Source organism: Camelus bactrianus, chromosome 24, assembly GCF_048773025.1.
Source record: "Camelus bactrianus isolate YW-2024 breed Bactrian camel chromosome 24, ASM4877302v1, whole genome shotgun sequence".
NCBI classification, from domain to species: domain Eukaryota; kingdom Metazoa; phylum Chordata; class Mammalia; order Artiodactyla; family Camelidae; genus Camelus; species Camelus bactrianus.
Genome location: NC_133562.1, coordinates 2,817,304 through 2,840,019, shown reverse-complemented (window position 1 = coordinate 2,840,019; position 22,716 = coordinate 2,817,304). Strand labels below are relative to the sequence as shown.

The following is a 22,716-nucleotide window of genomic DNA, read 5'->3' as shown; positions in this document are numbered from 1 at the left end:
CCATAGTGGCTGCACCAGTTTGCATTCCCACCAGCAGTACAGGAGGGCTCCCTTTTCTCCACACCCTCTCCAGCATTTATCATTTGTAGCCTTTTTAATGATGGCCATTCTGGCTGCTGTGAGGTGATACATCATTGTAGTTTTGATTTGCATTACTCTGATAATTAGTGATGCTGAGCATCTTTTCATGTGCTTATCGGCCATTTGTGTGTCTTCTTTGGAGAGACGTCTGCTTAGGTCTTCTGCCCACTTTTTGATTGGGTTGCTTTTTTCTATGTTTAGGTGTATGGGTTGTTTGTATATTTTAGAAATGAGTCCCTTGTTGGTCGCATTATTTGCGAATATTTTCCCCCATTCCATAGGTTGTCTTTTCATTTTGTTGATGGTATCCTTAGTTCTGCAAAAACTTTTAAGTTTAATTAGATCCCATTTCTTCATTTTTGCTTTTATGTCCGTTACTCCAGGAGCTGGTTCAAAAAATACATTGCTGTGATTTATGTCTAAGAGTGTCCTGCCTGTGTTTTCCTCCAGGAGTTTCATAGTATCTGGTCTTACATTTAGGTCTTTAATCCATTTTGAGTTTATTTTTGTACATGGTGTTAGAGAATGTTCTAATTTCAGTCTTTTACAGGTAGCTGTCCAGTTTTCCCAGCACCACTTACTGAAGAGACTGTCTTTTCTCCATTGTATATTCTTGCCTCTTTTGTCACAGATTAATTGACCGTAAATTTGTGGGTTTCTTTCTGGACTTTCTATCCTGTTCCATTCATCTATATGTCTGTTTTTGTGCCAGTGTCATACCGATCTGCTTATTGTAGCTTTGTACTATAGTATGAAGTCAGGGAATATGGTTCCCCCAGCTCTGTTCTTCTTTTTGTTTTGGCTATTCAGGAGTCTTTTGTGTTTCCATACAAATTTTAACATTTTTTGTTCCAGCTCTGTGAAAAATGTCATTGGTAATTTGGTAGGGATTGCATGGAATCTGTATATTGCCTTAGGTAATATGGCTACTTTTAACAATACTGATTCTTCCAATCCAAGAACACGGTATATCTTTTCATTTATTTATGTCATCTTCAATTTCTTTCATCAGTGTCTTACAGTTTTTGGAGTACAGGTCTTTTGCCTCCTTGAGTAGGTTTATTCCTAGGTATTTTATTCTTTTTGGTGTGATGGTAAATGGTATTGTTAGTAACTTTAAAAAAACACATTTCTGTGGCAAGTAAACAGAATTAAAAATGAAAGAAACATGGATCAATGAGCTGTGATTTATTTTCGAAAGGTGAGGGAGGAATTAGCTGTAATAAAAATCCTTATTTGTGATAGTTCCCTTGTTCTTTTATTAAAACAAAGTTCTTTTATTAAAGGTAGAAAACATGGCAAGTTAAAAAAAAAAAGGAAAAAAAAGAAAAGACAGCACCGAACAACACAGCACACCTTCTCCAGGTGTTAAAAATTAATACTATATGTTTGTACTTACAGTCACCAGAGGGGGCAGGAGGTGGGAAGGAATAAATTGGGGGGTTCAAGATTTGCAGATACACACTACTGTATATAAAATGGATGAGCAGCAAGTTTCTACCGTATAGCAGAGAACTATATTCTAACTTGTAGTAACCTGTAATGAAAAAGAATCTGAAAACAAACATATGTACGTGTATGTATGCCTGAGACGTGATGCTGTGCACCAGAAACTGATGCAACATTGTAAACTGACTGCACTTCAATTAAAAAAAATAGTTGTGCAGGTTCATAATTCAGGGATTCCTTACTAGGTCAGAAGAGGGTGGGCGCCAGCTCCCCCGGGAAGCTTTATAAAACTACACATTACCCTGATTTCTGATCCCGTCTGCCCTCCCCCAGATAACTGAGCGTTAGAATCTAGGGAGGTGAGACTAACGAGGTCAATACATGGGGTTCTCAGGGGACTTGTGATCCCACCTCTCCTCACCTTCGTGGACTGTGGCGATGAAGACATCTAGAGCTTTTTCCACTGGGGTGCTGTGCAATCAGGAGACAGGAGTTCACTTGAAAGAGTTTGGGGTGGTCTTCGTAAGTCCTAGGCTACTCTTGGAGGCCTACAGAGCAGATGATGGGCCGCAGGAGTGTTGGGATAAATGCTGTGAGTCAGTGCATCATCAGTCAATAATCAGTTGATGTTCTGGCTTCCAGGGACACACGCAAAGTCCACATGGGTTTTTCATTTTGTAAATGAGAAAATTGGGCTTTTTCATATATTACCTTAGGCTTAACTGGAAAAGCAACACTGCAAGGTCAGGAAGATGGGAAATGGAGGTAATTCTACACAGGAACTACTCTGAGGGTAAAATTGATGCCAACATGTGCTAATTTGATAGCAAAGTATGGGGATAATTCAGCAGAGATGGAAACTACCCTTTACAAAAAGAGCAAGTTTTTTTCCCCTAAGTTGTTTGTTGTTTGGGGAAACAGAAATAATTTCAAGCTAGAACTTTGTTTTCTTTCTTTTTACCTTTTTAAAATAAAATAAACTGGTTCCTTTCTTCCCATGCTAATCCTTCTTTCTGTCCGAATATTAAGCTCCTCAGGGGCCGCTGGCAGCCTGCTGTCCTTCTAGAACTGAGTTTTTACCCTTCCATTCTCCAGGCATCTGTAGAAGATTTGAAAGATGGAAAACTTGGGTCATTAAATACAAACTTGTCCATCATATGCAATTTTAAATTGAAGAAAGCTCTTCTTAAAACAAGTTGTTGATGAAAATGCAGAAGAATAATTATACAGTGGTCCCCCCCACCCCTACCCCATCCGCGGTTTCAGTTATCTGAGGTCAACCCTGGTCCAAAAATATTCAATGGAAAGTTCCCGAAATTAACAATTCATGTTTTAAATCGGGCACCATTCTGAGTAAGGATGAAATCTCGCACCACCGCGCTCCCTCCTACCTGCAACGTGAACCTTCCAGCCTGTCCTGCCCATTAGTCACATAGTCACTTAGTAGCAGTTACCAGATTGACTGTCCAGGTGTTGCAGTGCCTGTGTTCAGGTGGCCCGTATTTTACTTAATAGTGGTCCCACAGTGCACAAGGAGGGACACTGGCAATCTGGTCATGCCAAAGAGAAGCCTCAAGGTGCTGCCTCTAAGTGAAGAGGTGAAAGTCCTTGACTTAATAAGGAAAGGAAAAAAATCTTATGCTGAGGTTGCTAAGATCTACAGTAAGAATGAATCTCCGGTCCATAAGATTGTGAAGAAGGAAAAAAAAATTAGTGCTAGTTTTGCTGTCACACCTCAGATTGCATAAGTTATGACCACAGAGTGTGAGAAGTGCTTGGTTAAGATGGAAGAGGCATTAAATTTGTACAATCAGATATTTTGAGACAGAAAGAAACTGTGTTCACGTAACTTTTGTTACAGTATATTGTTATAATTGTTCTGTATTATTATTAGTTATTGTTGTTAGTCTCTTAAATGTGCCTAGTTTATAAATTAAACTTTATCATAGGTATGTTTGTATAGGGCAAAACATGCAGGGTTCAGTACTGTCCCAGATTTCAGCCGTCCACTGGGGGCCTTGGAAGGCACCTCTCACGGATAAGAGGGGCTGGTGACCAGAATAGCAAGTCTAGCGTAGTTGAGTGTGGTCTTTTGTGAAGCCATTTTCCTCGATTCATAGGCAGCTTCAAAAAGAAAACTGTGATCATCAAAAGGTTGTAAACACCGAAGTTGGAGGTTCTAAACAGGTAAAAATGTTTTAAATAACGTTGATCTGCCGAGTATCAACTAGAGAGGGTAGTTCTTAGAGGTAAAACTAAAATTGTGCTGGATTGGGTCTTTTCAACACTTGTCACCTTACCCCTGTAACAGACAGTGACTGGTTTGGGTACACTTTTGCTCCGGGTAAAATATCAGGCCCAAACTTCCAAGGCTTTTTGTGGGCATCACAGCTTTATGAGGGTCAGAGAAGGTCAAAACACATTTCAAACCAATTTTTGACAGTTCTGGAAAACTCTGTGGAAATCATTTTGCCTCCTCCTTTTATATAGCCTGAAATAAATACCAAGGAAGTCTTTTACTGGAGACTCATTTTTATTTCATACAACAGTTTCTTGTAAAGTTCATCTATAGGATGAACTGCAGTTTGTTCATTCCAGTGCGTCGACACAATTGAAGATTCTAGTTTTACTGTATAGCAGTGGTGTTCCTTCTGCAGTGATGAACTTTGCACTTTGGAAATGTCACCAAGGAACTCGGGCAAAAATGGGCTATTCCGGTTGCTGGGGGAGCCATGTTTACGGTGCCTATGTGACTTCTTCAAAGCAGCAAGTAAAACAGAGATGCAAGTCACAGCACAGACCTTGGAAAGGCTTTTCATGGAAAACTAATAAATACTGGGGAAAAGGAAACGTTTCCCGAACTGACTTATGAAAACAAAAGGACTGAGCTAGACGCTCAGTGTTTATTATTCTGTGTTGTCACTCTTCTGTCAAATGCATCAATTAGTCAATACAGGCATCTTCTAGGGTAGAGCCTTCCTGGTAAACATGAGATGAGCAGGCAATGAACTTGATTGTTGCAGAAAACAATAAAACATAGAGAAACACAATAACATACCAACACTACAATTTGACAACATAGATATATTAAGGTCTCTGAGTTTTTCTTTTAACTAAGAAGAAACAGTCATGAATCGAGGTTGATTTTGAACCAAGGTTGAAAGGAAATGAAGGCTCCTTTTCGGCAGATAAAAAAGGTGACTATTATTGCATGTCTACGGATCAGTGAGAGCAGAGGTGTTAATTCTGGAAGAACTGTACTTGGGGTGCAGCAGACACGTTCGCCTGCCTGGTGCAGAAAGTAAGAATGGTTCTGTGATCTGTCTGACAGCTGTGACTTACGACAGACACATTTTTATTTGGTTCAGATGATAAGGGGGCATCAATTAGAAGTCCTTGGATTGATTCCGATGAGTTGTCAAGTAGGAAAGGCATCTGGCTGCGGCCTGAGGGACAGATAAGATTACGGAGGAGGAGCGAGAATTGGCACCTTCCCGAAAATACGGTCTAAGCACTTCACGTGTGTCTGTGAACATCGAAGTCTGGGTAGGTGAGCGCGTGGTCTTGGTCTGCTAGGGAGAAGGTCCACGTCCTTCTGTCGGCAGGCACGCCTTGCAGCACACCCACTGCTGCAAACCTGGCTTATCAGATGTTTTGAAATTGCCCATTAAAAATGTCTCCGCTCAGAACTCTTAGCGTGTGCAGCATATATATATGATGTGTGTGTGTGTGTGTGTGTATATTTATCTTTCTGGTTGTGGAACTTGCACATTTTGAACAGCACACAAACATATACACATAGACACACACACACACACATACACATGCTCTCACTCCACAGGACCTCCACTGCACACGGCATATGGTCGTGCAGGTTGTGCACGGCACAGACGCGCAGTGCCCGTTCAGAGCGTACACCCCAGAGATTTGTATATTTCTGGTGCAGTTTTCCAGCAGATACCATTAAGTGCCTTGAGGAAGGGGTGCTTTTCTGTTGTACACAAAGGGTACCAGATGGGCTGGCCGTGGCCTTGGACAGTTGCCTTCCTCTGTCTCTTCCTAAGTTCTGTTTGGGGCGCCTCTGTGGGTATCTGAGAATGAAAGAGACTGAGGTTCAGATGTCTGGGCGGGGTCCATGGAAGCAGTAACTGTACCCGTCGTGGGAGAGCCAGGACTGAGACTCAGCCTTCGGGATCCAAAGGTCTGGTTCCAGGGATGAGAGCATCCCTGGTGTGATGCCACTTTCACTGAGTGAGGAGAGGGCTTTGTACAGCTTTCAGGTGAGAGGCCCCACCCATGGGTGTGTTCTCAGAACAGATACATCTTCAATGAGATGTTATCTTGCTTCCCTTCAGCCTGGCTGGCAGTAACCATAGTCCTTTTTACATAAGAACCAAAGGTGGGCTGTTCTCCAGGAAGGAGATTTCAAAGAGCCAGCAAGGTTTCTGGGATATTCGTGCCTCCCCTATAAAAATCTATTAAGTGACTATGTAATATTTGATATTAACAGAAAAATGTATGTAAGTGACATAAATTGTACAGCATAACAACAATTGTCTCTCTTTGGGGGAAGAGGAACAACTGAACCTTATTTCCTTTTGGGGAAGCAATTTCACATTATCTAGTACACTTAAAAATGTGCAGATTCAACAAGCCAACAGTCCCACTTTTTATGTTCACTGGAGGGAAGGTGGCCACGGGGACATATGTAGGGGGTGCTCACTGTACATCACTTGTAGTAGAGAAGAGGCAGGCTCGACGTCTCTGTTCCTTCATCAGGGAATGTGTAAGGAAACTGTGGTTTATTTATTCAGTGGAATTCTATGCACCAGGTAAAATGATCTCTAAGTGTCTCTCTACAGATCTAAACCAGATATGCGTCTTGCAACTTGACTGATGTTGAATGAGTCTAGCTGCAGAGAACGGCATTAAAATTTTATGTGAAATTTTAATCATCCCAAATACAGGTAATAAAAATACAAAACCACGTCTGGAATGAGACACAAAACCTTGAGAGAGCATGCAGAAATGTGGAGAAGCTTTATATCAGCACTGTTATATTTTTTTCATAAAAAGCCATCTGAAGCAAAACACGGATGGTAACACTTGATGTTAGTAGGTACACAGGTGTTTGTTTGATTTTGTATTTTTCAGTATGTTTTCCTAAAAGACTTAGTGACGTTAGCCTGAAACCAGACACCAAGGGTGACTAATCTGAGGCCCAGGATATATTCTTTTACTTTCCCTTTTTTATGTACAAACCAGACCAAGGACTAAGCAGAGCATTTGCACACATTGCTCTTTTAGGGTCACCCAGTCCCTCCAGGGAGTGCTCCCCCTACGCTGTCAGCGGCAGCTCAGATTCAGCGTGCCTGCAGACTCACCCCCTTGCCTGGGAGGGTCTGCGTTCTCCGATCGTAGTCTGTCTTACTCATTTGTTATGTAATATCATCTTTTGTATCTCCGATAAAACTTGAATAGGAATTCCAGCTTCCTACTGCGACCAAAATGAAAATGATACAGAACTGATAGGTGGATAGTGCATTTCCCAGCAGCATGTTGGGAGGCATAAATTGAAGACTGATGTATTTCTGAATTTTCAACCTCACTGACAAAGGGTACTTTTTGAACCGTGGAAAACAATGACTAATTCAAAAACCATAGCTGTGCTGTGTACCTGGCATCTTTGCCGCTGAGGAACATTGGATAACTGGGGAGGTCAAGATAGTATTAGTTAATGAGGTCTTTGCTCTGATTCAACCGAATAGTAACGTAAATAAAGCTGTTCCTATACTATTTCATCACCTTCTTTTGTGTGACCAGTGAGGCAGAAATTCAGTAGCTGAAGATGCTGAAAGGGACTCCTTGTGCCATTCCAGTTGCTACTCCTTTTATTGTAATAGACCTTGGGATAGTCCATGAGGAGGCAGAAAAGAGGAACCTGTTAGCAGGAGCACCGGTTTGTAATCTGTGTCTTTGATTATCAATGACAGGATTCTAAAATTACCCCCAGATGTCTCTCACAGGTTCTGAAATTGAGTTTCTGAAAAAGCACCATGGTAGTAATGGAAGGTTTAGAGCAGAGTTCCAGAGAAATGAGCTGTGAATTGAACCTGCAATGGAAATTGACCCTATCAGTCAGTTTCTGCCCTTATCCGTAGAAAAACAGGACTGAGTGTAGGAGGAGGCAGGGTCGCCGATTGCATGGGATGCTAAAGTGCCGGAGGCTGGAACCGGGGCTCGCTGGTCTCTTGGGTCAGGATTGCAAGTGTCAGACATCTCTGCTTGAAACCTGGCTCCAACTGGCAGAGAACAGGAGGAAGAATGCTACCAGCATCGACAAGAACTCCCTGATGGGGCTCCAGGCCTGACAGCCACTGCACTCCTTAGGGACACCAGTCTGGTCTCTGGTCATGAGCCAGTGGGCCCAGGCTGGACCCACCGGCCTCACGACTCGTGCGTGCCAGCAGGGCCTTCAGGTACCCATCCCACTGCAGGCTGAGTGGGCGAGTGTGGAGAGGAATGGCCTTGGAATTGACTCATATCCTCTGAAGCATCTTTAGGATCGTGAGAAAAGAGAAGCAGATACCCTCCAGCTAGTGGATGTAATTCACTACCCTGTCATCTTAACTCTAAGAGACTCATTTTGTGCGCTTGGAAAGGTGACAGATTTGCGGGGCAGTGTTTGCATTTTGCTTCCAGAAATGCCTTGTGAGTTGCAATTGGCTGACTGAAGTTACACATTTCTGGCATGTTAATCTGTTTACATATAAGGGATCTGGGGCTTTTGAAAAGTTTTTGTAAACATTCAAACTAATGAAGCATTATATAAAATTAGACATTGCCTTTAAATGATAAAAAGGCACTAGACTGGAAAAAGCCTTCAGTGTTGTCTCTAAGTAACTTAAGTATGATATCTTCCCTAAAACTTGTAACTTAAATGTTAAAAAAAATGATTTAGTAAAAAGGAACACTCCGTAAGAACCTTCCACTGCAGATTCTCCAGGGCACTCTTCTTCTCACTTGTCCTTGGTTTCTAGAGTTATTACAGGACAGAGTAGCATAAATGGTCATTATTAACCTCGTGTTATGGTGTGAACTGATATCTGGCAAATAAATCCCATCTTGCGAATGGAAATCCAGAGCATTATTTCACTTGAAACGTTTTCATTTGTTGGAGGTCACAGAGAAAGAGGGTGGCTCTCAGTGCTCTCCAGGTCCTAACTGGTGGAGAAAAGAAGGAATTTTTACACAAATGAAAGTCAAGATACGAACTTCAGTGGTAGTCCAGACAAATTTCCAGTAGCTGCAAAGCATAGGTAGGGTTGTCTGGAAAAGCTGGCCTGGGGAAGGTGGCCTGGACCCTCTCCTGTAGAACCAGAAGGGGAAGGGGGAAGGGTTCTTCCCAGCACTCTCGTCCCAAGATGTAATACATGGGATCTTTATTATATTTTACATTCTTCGGCCATGTTTCAGGTGGGGGATTAGGTATCTTTACATCTCAGGTTCCTTCTTTCTGGTTTTCTTTGTTTTGGTAGAGACCCTGCAGTAGAGTGAAAGCAGCACAGATTTCATTGTCAGACAGATGTGAATTCAGAGCCACAGTCAAACCTTGGCCCAGACAAGTCAGTGTTCTCATCTGTATGTTGGGAAGAGTATTACTTAAGTTGCACGGTTGTTTTGAGGAATAGACACGACAGATAAAACAACTTACACATAGTAAGTGCGCACACGGTAAACGGTAGCTGTTACTTCTCCATTTCATGCTTATCTCCCCTTTCCAATTACAGCTCTCTTTGCATTTTTATCCCTGATGACCACATTCAGGAGAACAAAAATCAAAATATATGGATCAGTTATATTTATGGATATACTAATAGAGAATTTTAGATTAGATTCTGCCCAAACCCATGAGAGGTGAATTTCTTAGAAAAGTGTACAGCACGTAACAAGTGCTCATTAAATGTCATGTAGTTAGCATCACTTCCTAAACAAGTTTAAGCTTTCTCTGTATATATTCTTTCTTTTAAGCCAGTTGAAATGCTTCTGTTCCCTGCATGTCATTTAGATCTCAAAGCTCGAAACTCTGTCCCTGGGGCTTGGACTGAGGAATAACGCTAAGACCTGATGGAGCAGAACTGCTTCAGCACTGACTGTGTGAATTCCATGCACATTAAACCCCAGAAAGGCCTGGGATTCTGCTCAGAAGTTTATGCTCTTTAATCATGGTATTATTTCATGCTGAATTCTCAAGCTTTTACTCTTACATTTTCCAATTACATAATTATGAATTAATTTAAAAAGATAAAATATGTGTCTCCATTAGCATTAAGATTGGTTTTGTCTATCAGAGCCCCAGAGGAAAAGAGCCTGAAATAAAAGCATTGTATTTCTCTCTAATGAAAATTTTAGAAGTAGATCTTTCAGAGATAGTGGGGTTGTGCAGTGATGATCAGGAACACTGGGTTCTTCATCATTGCCCTGAATTCCTAACGTTTAAGTGCACCATGATGCCTCCTGGCTGCATGAGCGCAAAACATCACATCCTCAATCAAGCTAATAGGAAGGAAGAAGGAACAAAGATGGTGAGCCCCTTCCTTTCAAGGATACCCCCCAGAAACTGTCCTTGACATCTCATCTTGAATACCACCCACCAGGACTCAGTGCAAGGACAGACCTCCCTGCAGAAGAGGCTGGAAATTCTAGTCTTTATTCTGGGCAGTCTTATGCCCAGCCAAGGTTTAGGAGTTTTATTAATATGGAAGAAGAGGAGACAAGGTATTGGGGACAGTAAGATTATCTGTGACATCTGGGCTTCACCAGAACTTTCATCATTCTCTTAATTATGTTTTCTTTTTCCTTCTCTTCTATCTTAGATCCCATGCGTGGCCCCAGAAAACTGGAAGTCGTCGAAGTCAAATCTCGACAGATCACAATCCGTTGGGAGCCATTTGGATATAATGTCACTCGTTGCCATAGTTACAATCTCACAGTCCACTACTGTTACCAGGTCGGAGGGCAGGAACAAGTGCGGGAAGAGGTCAGCTGGGACACGGACAACGCCCACCCTCAGCACACCATCACGAACCTCTCGCCCTACACCAATGTCAGCGTGAAGCTCATCCTTATGAACCCCGAGGGGCGGAAGGAAAGTCAGGAACTCGTGGTGCAGACCGACGAAGATCGTAAGTACTTTGAAATGATGTGTTTATGTGAAATGACCAGCCTTTCCAAAAGGCAGCTTGTGTTTCTTTCTAATTGAGATCTTTACGATGGCAGTGGAAGAAAGAGCCACTTCCTGAGTAACACGAGTGTGATCCACTCTGCTGTCTGCTTCAGCTCTGATAAAAAGGAGAAAGGGAGCAAAGAGGCCGAAGCCTATTTTAATTTTTATGAGCCATGCAGTTACTTTTCTACATGTCATAATTCTGTGTGGCTCTAAGTAGTTCTTCTTTCAAGTTTTATCATCATGTTGGACTGAAGAGTTGTTTTGGGCATGCATGGGCTTATGTATAGGAAATGCTTATTTATATGGCATTCTGAAACATTTTTCATAGTTCAGATGACAATTCAGCCCCAAATGGAGGCTGCCTTAGCTGTTCAGCACAGTGCTGAGAAATTACCTCATTAGGTTGGTAGTCATGTAACAGATCAGACTTTCCCATAGGAGCAGTGTTATAATTGGATATTACCTCAGTATCTGAGGATTTAATACACAGACCATGCATGTCACCAGCAACTCATCAAAAAAAAAGCAAATACACAATTGCGATAAACCTCTAAAATTATTTAAAATAGTAAAACTACATCTTAAATCCCATAGCATGGCTATAAATGTGCTTTGACATTGACTGTACGAGGGACTCTCACGTACAATAATGTGTTCATGTAGCACATAAACTACAGTGGTGCTGTATCATATATTTGACTTGAAATTCATTTGCCAGGCATCAGAATAAGTGGCAAACAATTCGGGAAGCCCATTAAATGAATACACTCATTTATTCCTGGGAAAAATAAATGTTTCACTTTTTTCTTCTCAAGCAGGTAAGTATGATCTTTGATTGTCGACTATAACGTGAAATAAATGTTTATAATGGGACTTTATTTTTTCATGTAAAGAGCTGACAAAGTATCTTTGCGCGTCCGTTACCCATGGAACACTATGCTTGTTGCTATGAAAGAAAAACATGGAAACGGCCAGAGAAAATGAGAAGCTCACCCCACATCTTCTCCGTTCTTTCATGTAGCCCCTCAAGTCCTGCCTGCCTTGGTTGCTCTCAAATAGCTGGTTTAGTACAATTATTTTTCTGAGGAGTATCAGTTTGATACAAGTCACTCAGTCAAGGCTGAGATTGGAAGCCCTGTCTCGATTTCTTCCTCGTGTTCCTCATCTCCCAGGAAAAATGGAAGAAAGTTTCAGCATCGTCAGCAGATCATTTCTGGGCCCTTAGTCCCCTGCATTTCAGTACTTAATTAGGTCCTAACTCGTGTTGTTGCTGCTTCCAAAATATTAGATTGTTTTTATCTCTCAAATTCCATGACCTGTACCCAGATTCTCATTCTATGCTCAAACTTCTGCAGTAGTTTCTAACCTTTCATTGTAGTTCCAGCTTTTTCCATTTTAGTGCACCCCTAGTCACTCACTAAACTAATCATTCAAATATGTTTGCATCATGTCACTCTCTCCACAAGAGCCTTCGATGACTCTCTCCAAATCTGTACTTCCAAGGTCTTCGGCATTCCTGGCTCATACCCTAAGACTGGTAGCCTTTCCTCCACGGCTGTTCATCCTGCACAGACATCTCCTTGGCATTGGTCCTGTATCCTGAGCTCTCCTTGCATCCTGAGTGCGCCCCACCCCTGTTGTCTTTTCTCCTCTGCTACCTGCCTTCCCACTTGGGTGTTCCCCATTTCATTCTCCTCTGCTACCCTCCAGAATGCTCCTCAAGTTCCAGGTCTTTTGTGAAGCTGTCTCCAGTTCTTCCAGCCCTCATTGCTTCTCATCCTTCTGACCTAATTTGCACCTGTTAGATCTTTAAATCTTTGGGCCTGAGTTTGCTCATCTGAGAAGCAAGGATAATACAAATCTCAGGTATATTAGGGTGAGAAAACATTTACATAGAGAGCTATTTATAGCTGCAGAGAGGAGCCTTTGAAAGGTGAGCTTTATTACTGTTGTAACAATTCAAAGCAACTTCTTGTGACCCTTTCTTGTTCTCTCATTATATTATATAGAATTTTTTTTTCTTAGCGGTAAAGCCATGTATTTTTCTTCTATAGCAATACGCATGACATTGACTAGGTAACAAACACTCAAAATATTTTATTAGTCTCTAAATAAAATAATAACGTTTGCTGATGATCATTTAATTCAGGCTTAAATCAACAGGGATGTTTCCATCAATGAGAAAAGAACATCAAATGCAGTCATGTCTAGACATGAGCGGATGTTTTGCTGAAGCATGAGCCCCATCAACATTTTTGAGTTTCAGATTGACATGAACTGGGAATTCTGTTAGGGTCTGTCAAAACATCAGGTCAGAATAAGTTACTTTTTCATTTTTGTATTGACATGATCTTGCTAGTCCCTGGAGTTGGGGCAAGCATTACCTCCAAATAAAAACCTATTGTCATAGTACATTGGCATCCAGGTAATTAGAAAAATTTTTATTTCAAATTGTATTTCCTAACAACAACCAAAGTTAAAAAAAATGCTTCAAAAAAAGACAGAAAAGCAGGGAGGGGTGTAGCTCAGAGGGTATAGCTTAGCATGCACATGGTCGGGGGTTCAATCCCCAGTACGTCCGTTAAATATATAAATGAATGAATGAATGAATAAAATTACCCCCCCCCAAAAAAAAAGACAGGAAGGACAGAAGTAGAATAATTGTTAATACTGAGTTTGAAGAGAAAAGAATAGAAGGTCACTTCATTTACCTGCCCTTAACAAAGGCTGTAATTCTTTGAACACTGAGTTTTATTGTTGTATAATATTTTTATTGAAATACAGTTTTTATTTCATTAGAAAATATGTGGGGGGAAAATGTATCTTTTTTATTACCGTTAATAGTGTCACCAGATAGTATAGGGCACAATTCCTCAAACTTAGATATGCTCTATATCCCAAATTATGAATTCCTAGAACTTCTAAGAACAGGCACCAGACCTGAGTTCCTGTGAGGTACTGTCTTCCCTATTTACCTAACTCTTGTATTTTGTTTTCGTTCATTTTATTTGTTCCTGACTTTTTAAAAAAGTTATATGAATTTCATTTAGGTTTTTCTGTTAACATTGCCATGACGCCGTCCATTACAAGGCCTCCAGTATATTTTACTGAGTTTATTCTTGTAAGATAACCTCTGTTCCACATAATTTTGACAATCTCTCTTTTTTTTAAATTTTATTCTCATTTATACTACTTGAACGAAACCAAAGGCTTGGTTTTTCCTGTTTTTGCCTTCTTTTCATCTGTACAGAGATTAATGAGTGTTTTCAATTAAGAAGTATCATCACAAAATAACAGGACCACGCATCATAATGATCTTGCTACTGCGAGGAGCCTGATGGTGGCATCACAGGAAACATTTTCGGGGCAAAGAGGAGGAGCCTGAGGAGGCCCGTGTTAGTGCAGCTTCTGACTGTGATGAGCATTTTAGTCTCAGGGCCGCGAATCCAAATTCTCTTAGGATCGTAACTTTTAAGAACACCTTGTTTTTCTTTGCTTTGAGGGAATTTGACATCAGTTCCTTCAACCTCTGACAAACAATTATTTTCGTATTTATATATTTTTTAGAGTCTGGACATTAGAGATCAACTTACTCCAACTTCCTCATTTTAGACGTGAGTCAACTGAGACCTAAGGGGTCAGTGAATTGCCCCAAGTGCGGTTTAACTACTAGAGAGTCTTAAATCAGAACCCAGGCCCCCATAGGAATCAGTAATTTTTTTTCTGCGAAACTATTCTTAGCTCTACTTAGAGTAGCTATAAATGTCCTTCGTCTGCCTGTTGGTAGCCCCTCAGGGAAACAAATGTGTGCTCCCTAGGAGTTCTTTTGAAATTCTAAGCAGTCTTTCCAACCTGGGGAGATCTCACCAGCCCCTAAAGGGCTATTCATACCCTCCACAAGCTCATAAAGCGTTTCTCCAGCCCCCCTCATCTGACCTTTATTGAGAGGTGTTTATCCAGCCATGAGTTGATGAACATTTATGTTGTTCTATTTTTCGGTTATTATGAATAATGATGCTCTTAATATTTGTGTACAAGCTTCTGAGTGACGTATTTTGAGTTCTCTCGGGTAAATACCTAGGAGTGAAATTGCTAGGTCGTATGATAAATTTATCTGTGTTTAACCATAGACTTGCCAGACTCCTCAGAGTAGCTGTGTGATTTTTACATTCCCACCGGTCGTGTGTGAGGGTTCCCGTGTCCCCGTATTCTTGCCAGTGCTTGTTATTATCTGCCTTTGAATTGTAACCATTCTAGTCGGTGCGAAGTGGTATCTTACCGTGGTTTCAGTTTGCCTTTTCCTGCTGGCTAAGCTGTTGGACATCTTTTCATGTGCTTATGGGCCTATGTGTATCTTCTTAGGAGACCTGTTTGTACAGATCCTTTGCCCACTTTTACTTGGATTACTTATTTTCTTACTGGGTTTTAACAGTTCTTTATGTATTTTAGATAGAAGTCTCTTGACATATATGTGATTTGCAGAAACGTTCTGCCATTTTGCATGTTGTCTTTTTGGTCTCTCGATAATGCCGTTTAAAGCACAGAAGCTTTTCACTTTAATGTTTTGTACAGTTTGTCTGTATTTTCTTCTGCTGTTTTTGCTTTTGGTATCATATCTGTGAAGCCATTGCCTAATCCAGTGTCATGAATATGTACACCTATGTTTTCTTCGAAGAGTTTTGTAGTTTTAGCTCTTATATTTAGCTCCTTAATCTATTTGGATATAATTTTTATATTTGGTATGAGATAGAAAACCAACTCCACCCTTTCAATGTGGGTGTTCACTTGTCCCAGCACCACTTATTGGAAAGATTGTTGTCACCGCCATTGAATTTTCCTGGCACTTTTGCTGAAAATCAGTTGACTGTAAATGTGGGGCTTTCTTTCTGGACTCAGTTTGATCGCACAGATCCATACGTCTGTCCTTTCGCCAATACCATGATGTCTTGATACTGCAGCCTTTAGATTGAGAAGTGACAGTCATCTCCAACCACTTTTTAAACAATTTTTTTCTTTTAATTTAAAAAAAAAAATTGGGGGGAAGGCAATTCGGTTTTTATTTATTTATTTATTTATTTAAATTATTTAAATTATTTATTTATTTAATTTTTAGTGGAGGGCCCTGGGGAATTGAACCCAGGACCTCATGCATGCTAAGCACGCGCTCTACCACTGAGCTCTACCCTCCCCCCTCCAACCACTGTTTGATTACTCACACCATCACCAAAAGATTCGGTAACCCATTACCAAACTTATGCAAATTTATAAGTAGTACAGATATACTAGTTGATAAATAGGATAGGCACATGAATACACTAAACTGTGTATAATACAAAGTGCACTTACAAACTGAAGTTAGACGAATATGAGATAAACAGTGTTTCTAAAATACTATACCTTATTTCGTAGAAAATTGGCAAGTAAATTTCCATCTTCCCTGATGTCAAGTAGATTTTCCTGCCAACTAATCAAAAGGCGTTACATATTATAGATTTTAAAAAATGGCAACAAACTTTCCCAAATCTGTTGTAGTGTGAATGAATAAAGCATTTTTAAGTATATTACTTCATCTGCATCACGTTTTTGTAAAGCGTCTGTTTTTGTGTGTATTTTTCCTAGGCACATTCAGTAGAAGTGCAGTAGCTCATGTGTATTTTTCTCCGGCATGCTTTTGTCACTCAGTGCTAAGGTTATAAAATTCATCCGTGATGATGTATGTAGCTGTCATCCATTTTCAGTCTTCCTTGTATTTTATTGTGTGAATATAAAATAATTTACTAAACTACCTTTTTGTCTCCAGTGTATTAGTTTTATTTTAAAATGCTGCTCTGCTGACCCCCGGTATGTATCTCCATATGTGCAGGAGTATTACTAGGGTATATACCTGAGGTGGGGTTACTGGGTTGTGTGATACGTGTCTCTGTAACTTTACTAAATACTACCAAGTTATTTTCCAAAGTGGCTGTACCAGTTTATAGTCTCACAAGCAGTGTAGGAATTCTCATTTCTCTATATCCTTCTTCATGTATTTCTGAAGAATAACAAAGTTTACTTCCAAGATGATTACTGAACTTTGTCTAATTGATTGCAACTTTTTAGAGGAAAAACAGTGATGAAATTCTTTTCTTTATAAGGACAGAATGGCCAAAATGGTTTTAAATTCCAGTTTTGGAAGGAAAATCAAGTACATGTATTAAAACCTTATGCCTCAATAGAGTTAAAAACCTATCAAGTTTAGAAAAAAATTTTTTGGTTTACTTAAATATGTATCGATTTTCCCCCCTTCCAGTACCAGGGGCTGTTCCTACTGAATCCATCCAAGGAAGTACCTTTGAAGAGAAGATATTTCTTCAGTGGCGAGAACCAATTCAAACGTATGGTGTCATCACTTTATATGAGGTAGTGTATACATTTGTTAGTAATTTAACTTTTATTATAATTCCTATGATAGCTAGACTGTCTAGTATTTAAAATAGCATAGCATGCCTTTTAAGAAGTTTAAGGCTTTCGGTAGTTACAATGGTTACTGTACAGAAGCAAAAAAAATTAAAAATGAGTTTTTGAATGCTGTAATTTTCAGGCTGAATATTCATAATGATTTAGATGTTTCCAGAGTAGGTGCTCTTGTATGTAAAGATGCAACATATATTTTTAAAGTCACCTTTATCAAAAACAACGTGTTCCATAGTGTACATTATTCAGAAGGCAACCACAGAAGCCTGTTCTTACCAGCTGTAAAATATTTGACTCCTGAATTACAGAAGAACGCTGATGATCCAATTAGCAGAGTCAATAGACGTTGTCTCGGGGGTGACAACAGAGTAACATCTTCTGGTTTCTGCGCATTAGCAGAACAACCTTTAGACTTCTGTGACACGCTTCTGTCTATTGAGGCATATCAAGTGGTGGAATGATGGATCGCAGAGAAGAGTCTGATGAATTGTTCAAGGAAAAAGTACAGCAGCCGCGGTGACAGTCGTCATCACATCTGTGTGAGCCTGATTTCTCTGCCTATTGTCATAGAAACAGGCAGGTGCATTTTCCCCCAAAAGCTAGCATTTATTTGAATGCAAATTCAACCAAATTATATGTTGTTAGGTTTCTAAAATTCGCAGCCGTTCTTCCTGTGGAAACTCTGAATACCTTTCAGAGCTACTGACAAAGCCTGAGAAGCTTAGCTGTCAGACAGTCATCACTGGCAAGCCCTTTCCCTGACCCAGTTGGCCTCACAGCTATGTTTCCTTATACCTTTTGAAAACTGGTATTGAAATGCAAAAAAAAAAAAAATTATTGTTAATTGAAAGCTAGACAAAGAGAATGGAAAAAAGTTGATTTTCATCTTAAGTTATCGCTGCAGCCCATTGGCTGCCTCGTCAGAGTCGAGTGTTATGAAAATGCATGGCTGTGCTTTTATAGACCTAAGTTTTATAATCAAATCAGACAAGTTCATATTTTTTTCCTCAGCGATCAGACTCTTTAAGAGAATATTTTTGACCCCAGGACCATTTTTAGTTCTCAGTTTTGTGGATTCTTACCTAAGGATAACAGAGCACTTTACTAGACAAGAGTCAGTCTCTGAAATCAGCACGAAGTTCCAGGAAGTAAGTCCCCCGTCCTAAGAGCCACATGCTTACATCTGGACAGACAGAAAATAAAGGCCAGGTTCTTTCCTCCTCATCCCACTAGTATGATCTTCGTGTAATAAGTAACTTTGCCTTGAAAACAATAGAAAGGATAATTCAGAAGAAGAACCCATTCATCTCTGTGACTTCGGCAGCCAGGACCCCCAGGTGAACACTGATCGAAGTGCTACTACAAAGGAGAAGTGTGACTATGTCATAAATCAGGATTTTAGAAATTAGATACAGGTAAAAAAAAGTAGGTTGGGTTTTTTTTTTTCCTTTTTCTAGACACCAAAGAGAAAATGTCAAATGTGTGAATCAGGCTTAGGTGATTAAATACAAATTTCTGACTGCCGAATCTTTTCCCCTCTCTTCCTCATGTTTTCTGGAAGTAGGGAGGAGGGAGTTCCAGATTCCTCAAGGTGGCCCTTCGATGGGGTGTGTGTGAGGAGCTCCCCAATAGCTAGGACACTGGGACTCCCAGCCTGTACCAGAGTCTGCGGGAGAGCTGGCTTCCTCCTGGGGCAGGGCTGATGGTGAACCTGGCCCAGTCCCCTCCATGGAAGACCACAGCCTTCTGGGACAGACATGCTGAGGAAGTAAGAGCTGCCCAAAGGGGAGCAGAGATCTTAGGAACAGGGTATCATGGAAACACATTTGACTGGAAGGCAGGGTGAATTATCATGGTTGAAATAAAGCTTAGTAATAAATGATGTGGCTGTTTCTTGAGGGGCACATTTGGACAGTAGAGGAGAGAAGGATGAACAGGCAGAATACTGTAGATGCTTTAAGTGGACTGCTGTGAGCCTCCTCATTCTCAGGTCTCCTCTTTACACTCTTATGAAAGAGACGCCAAAGCAGTAACGGTTGGGAAGTGCTGACGCGCCTTTTGCCAGGAGTCATGGTAACTGACGGCACTGAAGCATCTCGTGGGCTTATTCTTTGTCCTCCCCTTTTTCCTCTCCTGATGTCCATCCTCAGTGTTCTCGAACTAGCCTTTCCTGTCTCTTCTCTCCACCTGGGGTCTAGCTCTGGTCCTTCTCAGGCCTTGCCTCCTGATCAGCTGTTTAATTCTATCTGAGTCATCTTCCTAACACTTGGGACTGATAACTACACTTTTCCTCAGTAGCCATCAAAAGGTTTACTCTATCAAATTATAAATGCTGTGTTGTTTTCTGAAAGACTATTTTAAATACAGAAGTATTCAAGATAAAATATCCTTGCTTCCCAAATTTACTTTTCAAAGGTAACTCCTGTCAAAACTCGATGCCTGTGCTTCCAAAATTTTATAAGGCAGAAATTTATAGTGCAAATCACTTGTGAATATAGATGGATAAAATCTAATAAATGCTGGCAAACCCAGCATTTTATTACAAGAATAATATGCCATATAAGACCCCCTCCACATCATACAGAAGTAAATGCCAAATAGATTCATGGTCTAAACACGAAAATTAAACTATAGGAACATGATAAGAAAAATAATAAAGACGCTTTTGTAATATATCCTGACATAAAACCCAGAAGTCATTTAAAAAGGATTGATAGATGTGTTTGTAGAAGAATTTAACCTTCTGAATGATAGAAGAGACCATAAAGAAAGTCTAAATACAAAGAGAAGACTTGGGGAAACCATTTCCGACATTAGTAGCAGTCAGCGGGCTGCTGGCTGTCGTTACGATGCACTTGATACGCATATGAAGTAGACAAAACGCTCAATTAGGAAAACTGGATGAAGACTAAGAGGAGTCAGTTCATCGAAAAAATCCAAATGGCATGTAAGCGTATGAAAAGGATTAAGAAATGAAATAAGACAAATGCTACGGAAAGTTGAAGTTAGTAGCATATCCGGTGTTAAGCAGGGATGCGGAGAAATGTGTGTACGCACCAAGTGCTGATGGGAGCATTCGTCTTGCAGCCCCTTATGTAGACGATTTGGGAGTATGTATCAAAACGCAGACACAGCTTCTCAAGCCTGTTGAAGGAAGTTTATCTGTCATGAATATGCCCAAATACACAGGGATATGTGTTCAGGTATTTTCCTTGCACCTCACTAGTTTTACTAGCTCTTGATTGCTTAGTGAGTAAGCTCCAGACTCCTGGTCACAAGAGTCACACGCCAACAAGCTTTCCAAAAAAGAAAAACAAAAGAACAAAAAAACGTTTTATATGCACAAGGTATTGGAAGAAGACCAAACATAAAAGATTCTCTCCCTTCTCTACTAGAAGTAAGCACTCCTACCAGCAACTAATTATAGAGAAGAGTGAAACTAGGACCAAATCTCAGCCCTCAATGCCATGTGTGTGGTGTTGTCAGGCACGTAGTAAAGTAGAAAGGCCTGGATCGTTGGCTAGGGCACTGATGGATGGACAGTTGCAGACACCCCGAGATGCCCACCGTGGAGAAGGGGCTCAGTGAACCCCCATCAGCTGAGGCAGGTTATCAGGTAGAAGGAAGTAGAACTCAGGGGCCCCGCTTGGTGTCAGTATTGAAGGCCTTCCGTGGCATAACCCCAGTTTATGTTGATTACTGCAGCTCCCGTGATTGTCGCCTGGCGTTAGCGACCCGTGTATGTGGAGTTTTCTTCTCTCCAGGAACCTTCTGCTCTGGCACACCTGCTTCTGCCCAGCTCCTCCGTTCCTCCTGACGCCCTCCCCCCGGTGCTTCTGCTCCTCTTGCAGTGTTTTCGTCAAATTCTGTACTTGTCCCTGAAGTATTTTAGGTCCTCTCCTCCCCTGCAATCAGACATACTTGTTCATGCCTTTGATGGTGTGGACCGCCGTTGGAGGACTGTGTTTAACGCCGGTGTTCAGCCAACTCACACTCCCTAGAAGACTGGTTCCCCTCCTGGTCAGGGTCTGTGTGCTGTGCTATTTTGGTTCTCCATGAATGTCTCCGATCACAATTTAAGACTTAGGTAGAGGAAGGGAAGATGATTTTGGAGCATTTCAGGCACCTACCTACAAATCAGGAATCATCCAACGTAAGAGGCAGCTGACTGCATCTCGCCTAAGCTAACCCCACGTATGGTGTTGGCGTGTCGGTTTGCTTTCTATTTGGGCATCCCATGAATTCCCTGGGTCCACCCCGGAGCAGCAGTGTTCTCAGTGGCGGCGTCATTAAAATCGCCTTGGCCCTCAGGCAGCAAAAAGGTCCAAGTGTGAGCTCAGTTCTAGATGTGCCTTCTGGGACCTTCCCGCTGCTCTTCCACAGCCTGGCACTTAGGAGGCACTTAGTAAACACGTGCTCAATGAAGGAATGAAAAACTAAACACCAAAAGGACACGTGGCATGTGGGTATGAGCGTGGAGCCCGGTGCCCCTCAGAAGTACGGCTCAGGTGACGGGTGCTCGCTGCACATCAGCTCTGCACGGGTGGTGGAAGTCTAGAGTCGAGGTCACCTGTTCCTAAGGGACTTTTTTATCCTTGGAATTCAGACTCCCAGGTCTCTGGGGGAATCCATGAATTTCTGACGTTTTATGTCCACCTAGACACAACCTGTGTGCTTGTTAATGTTTGTTAGAGGTGAGGGAGTGGATGCATTATTTTTAAGAGGGCGTAGTGTATATGTGCATTGTTAACGGGCTGGGGAGAGAGGCTCTATGCTTTTTAATGAATTGTCAAGGGCTGTGGCCGAGAGACGGTTGAGAACCCCGCAAACCCCGCAAGTCTGAGGCTGCAGGTGCGGCCAAGCCCATCAGTCCCAGTGAAAGAGCAAGCCCTTGACAGAGCATTTGCTTTCTGCTCTGCGGGCTGTGCTGGTGGCGTAGGCATCCTCCTCGCCGCGCGGTGAGCGTTTACGCCAGTGCCTGTGCCCACCTGCTCTCCCCGGGAGTCTTTGGGAAAATACACACTGAGTGCCAAATATTTACTGGTCACAGCGGGATCTGAAAGAGGAAGGTATCAGTCACTCATCAGAAAGCAGATGCAATTATATGAAGAGTTCCCATTCCTTTGGTATATTTAAATCATGATTGAAGGCTGCGAAGAGCTCTCACAGCACTCCGTGATTTATTGCCAGCTGGATGGTAGGAACACAGGCAACAGCCACTGGCATTTAGCGGGGCCAGTGGTTGTCGGGACAGGCTTTGGAAGGCTTTATGGACAAGCAGACTGGGGCTCCGGCCTGAGACTGAGATGGGCACTTTTGGGGTTCCTGTCGTGAACTCCCAGCAGCACCTTTGAAAGCATTTCCTTCTTGAAACCCTTTTTTCCTTTGATTTCTGACAGCTGTCTTCCGGCTTTCTTCCTGCACTCCGGTTCTTTTCATTCTCTTCTTCTCTGCCCTGTATTAAATATCAGTATTTCCCCAGTGACGTCATCCCTTCCTGAACC

General features: G+C 41.5%; 1 protein-coding gene across 2 annotated transcripts in view; it reads left to right on the top strand.

The window, feature by feature from the left end:
* PTPRM (protein tyrosine phosphatase receptor type M) overlaps positions 1–22,716 on the top strand; it is a 605,027-nt gene that overhangs the window by 334,282 nt on the left and 248,029 nt on the right. For both annotated transcript variants that reach the window (XM_074352449.1, XM_074352450.1), the window contains exons 8-9: positions 10,407–10,715; positions 17,049–17,158. In XM_074352449.1, the coding sequence (XP_074208550.1) occupies positions 10,407–10,715; positions 17,049–17,158 (419 nt within the window). The remainder of the gene's footprint in view (positions 1–10,406; positions 10,716–17,048; positions 17,159–22,716) is intronic.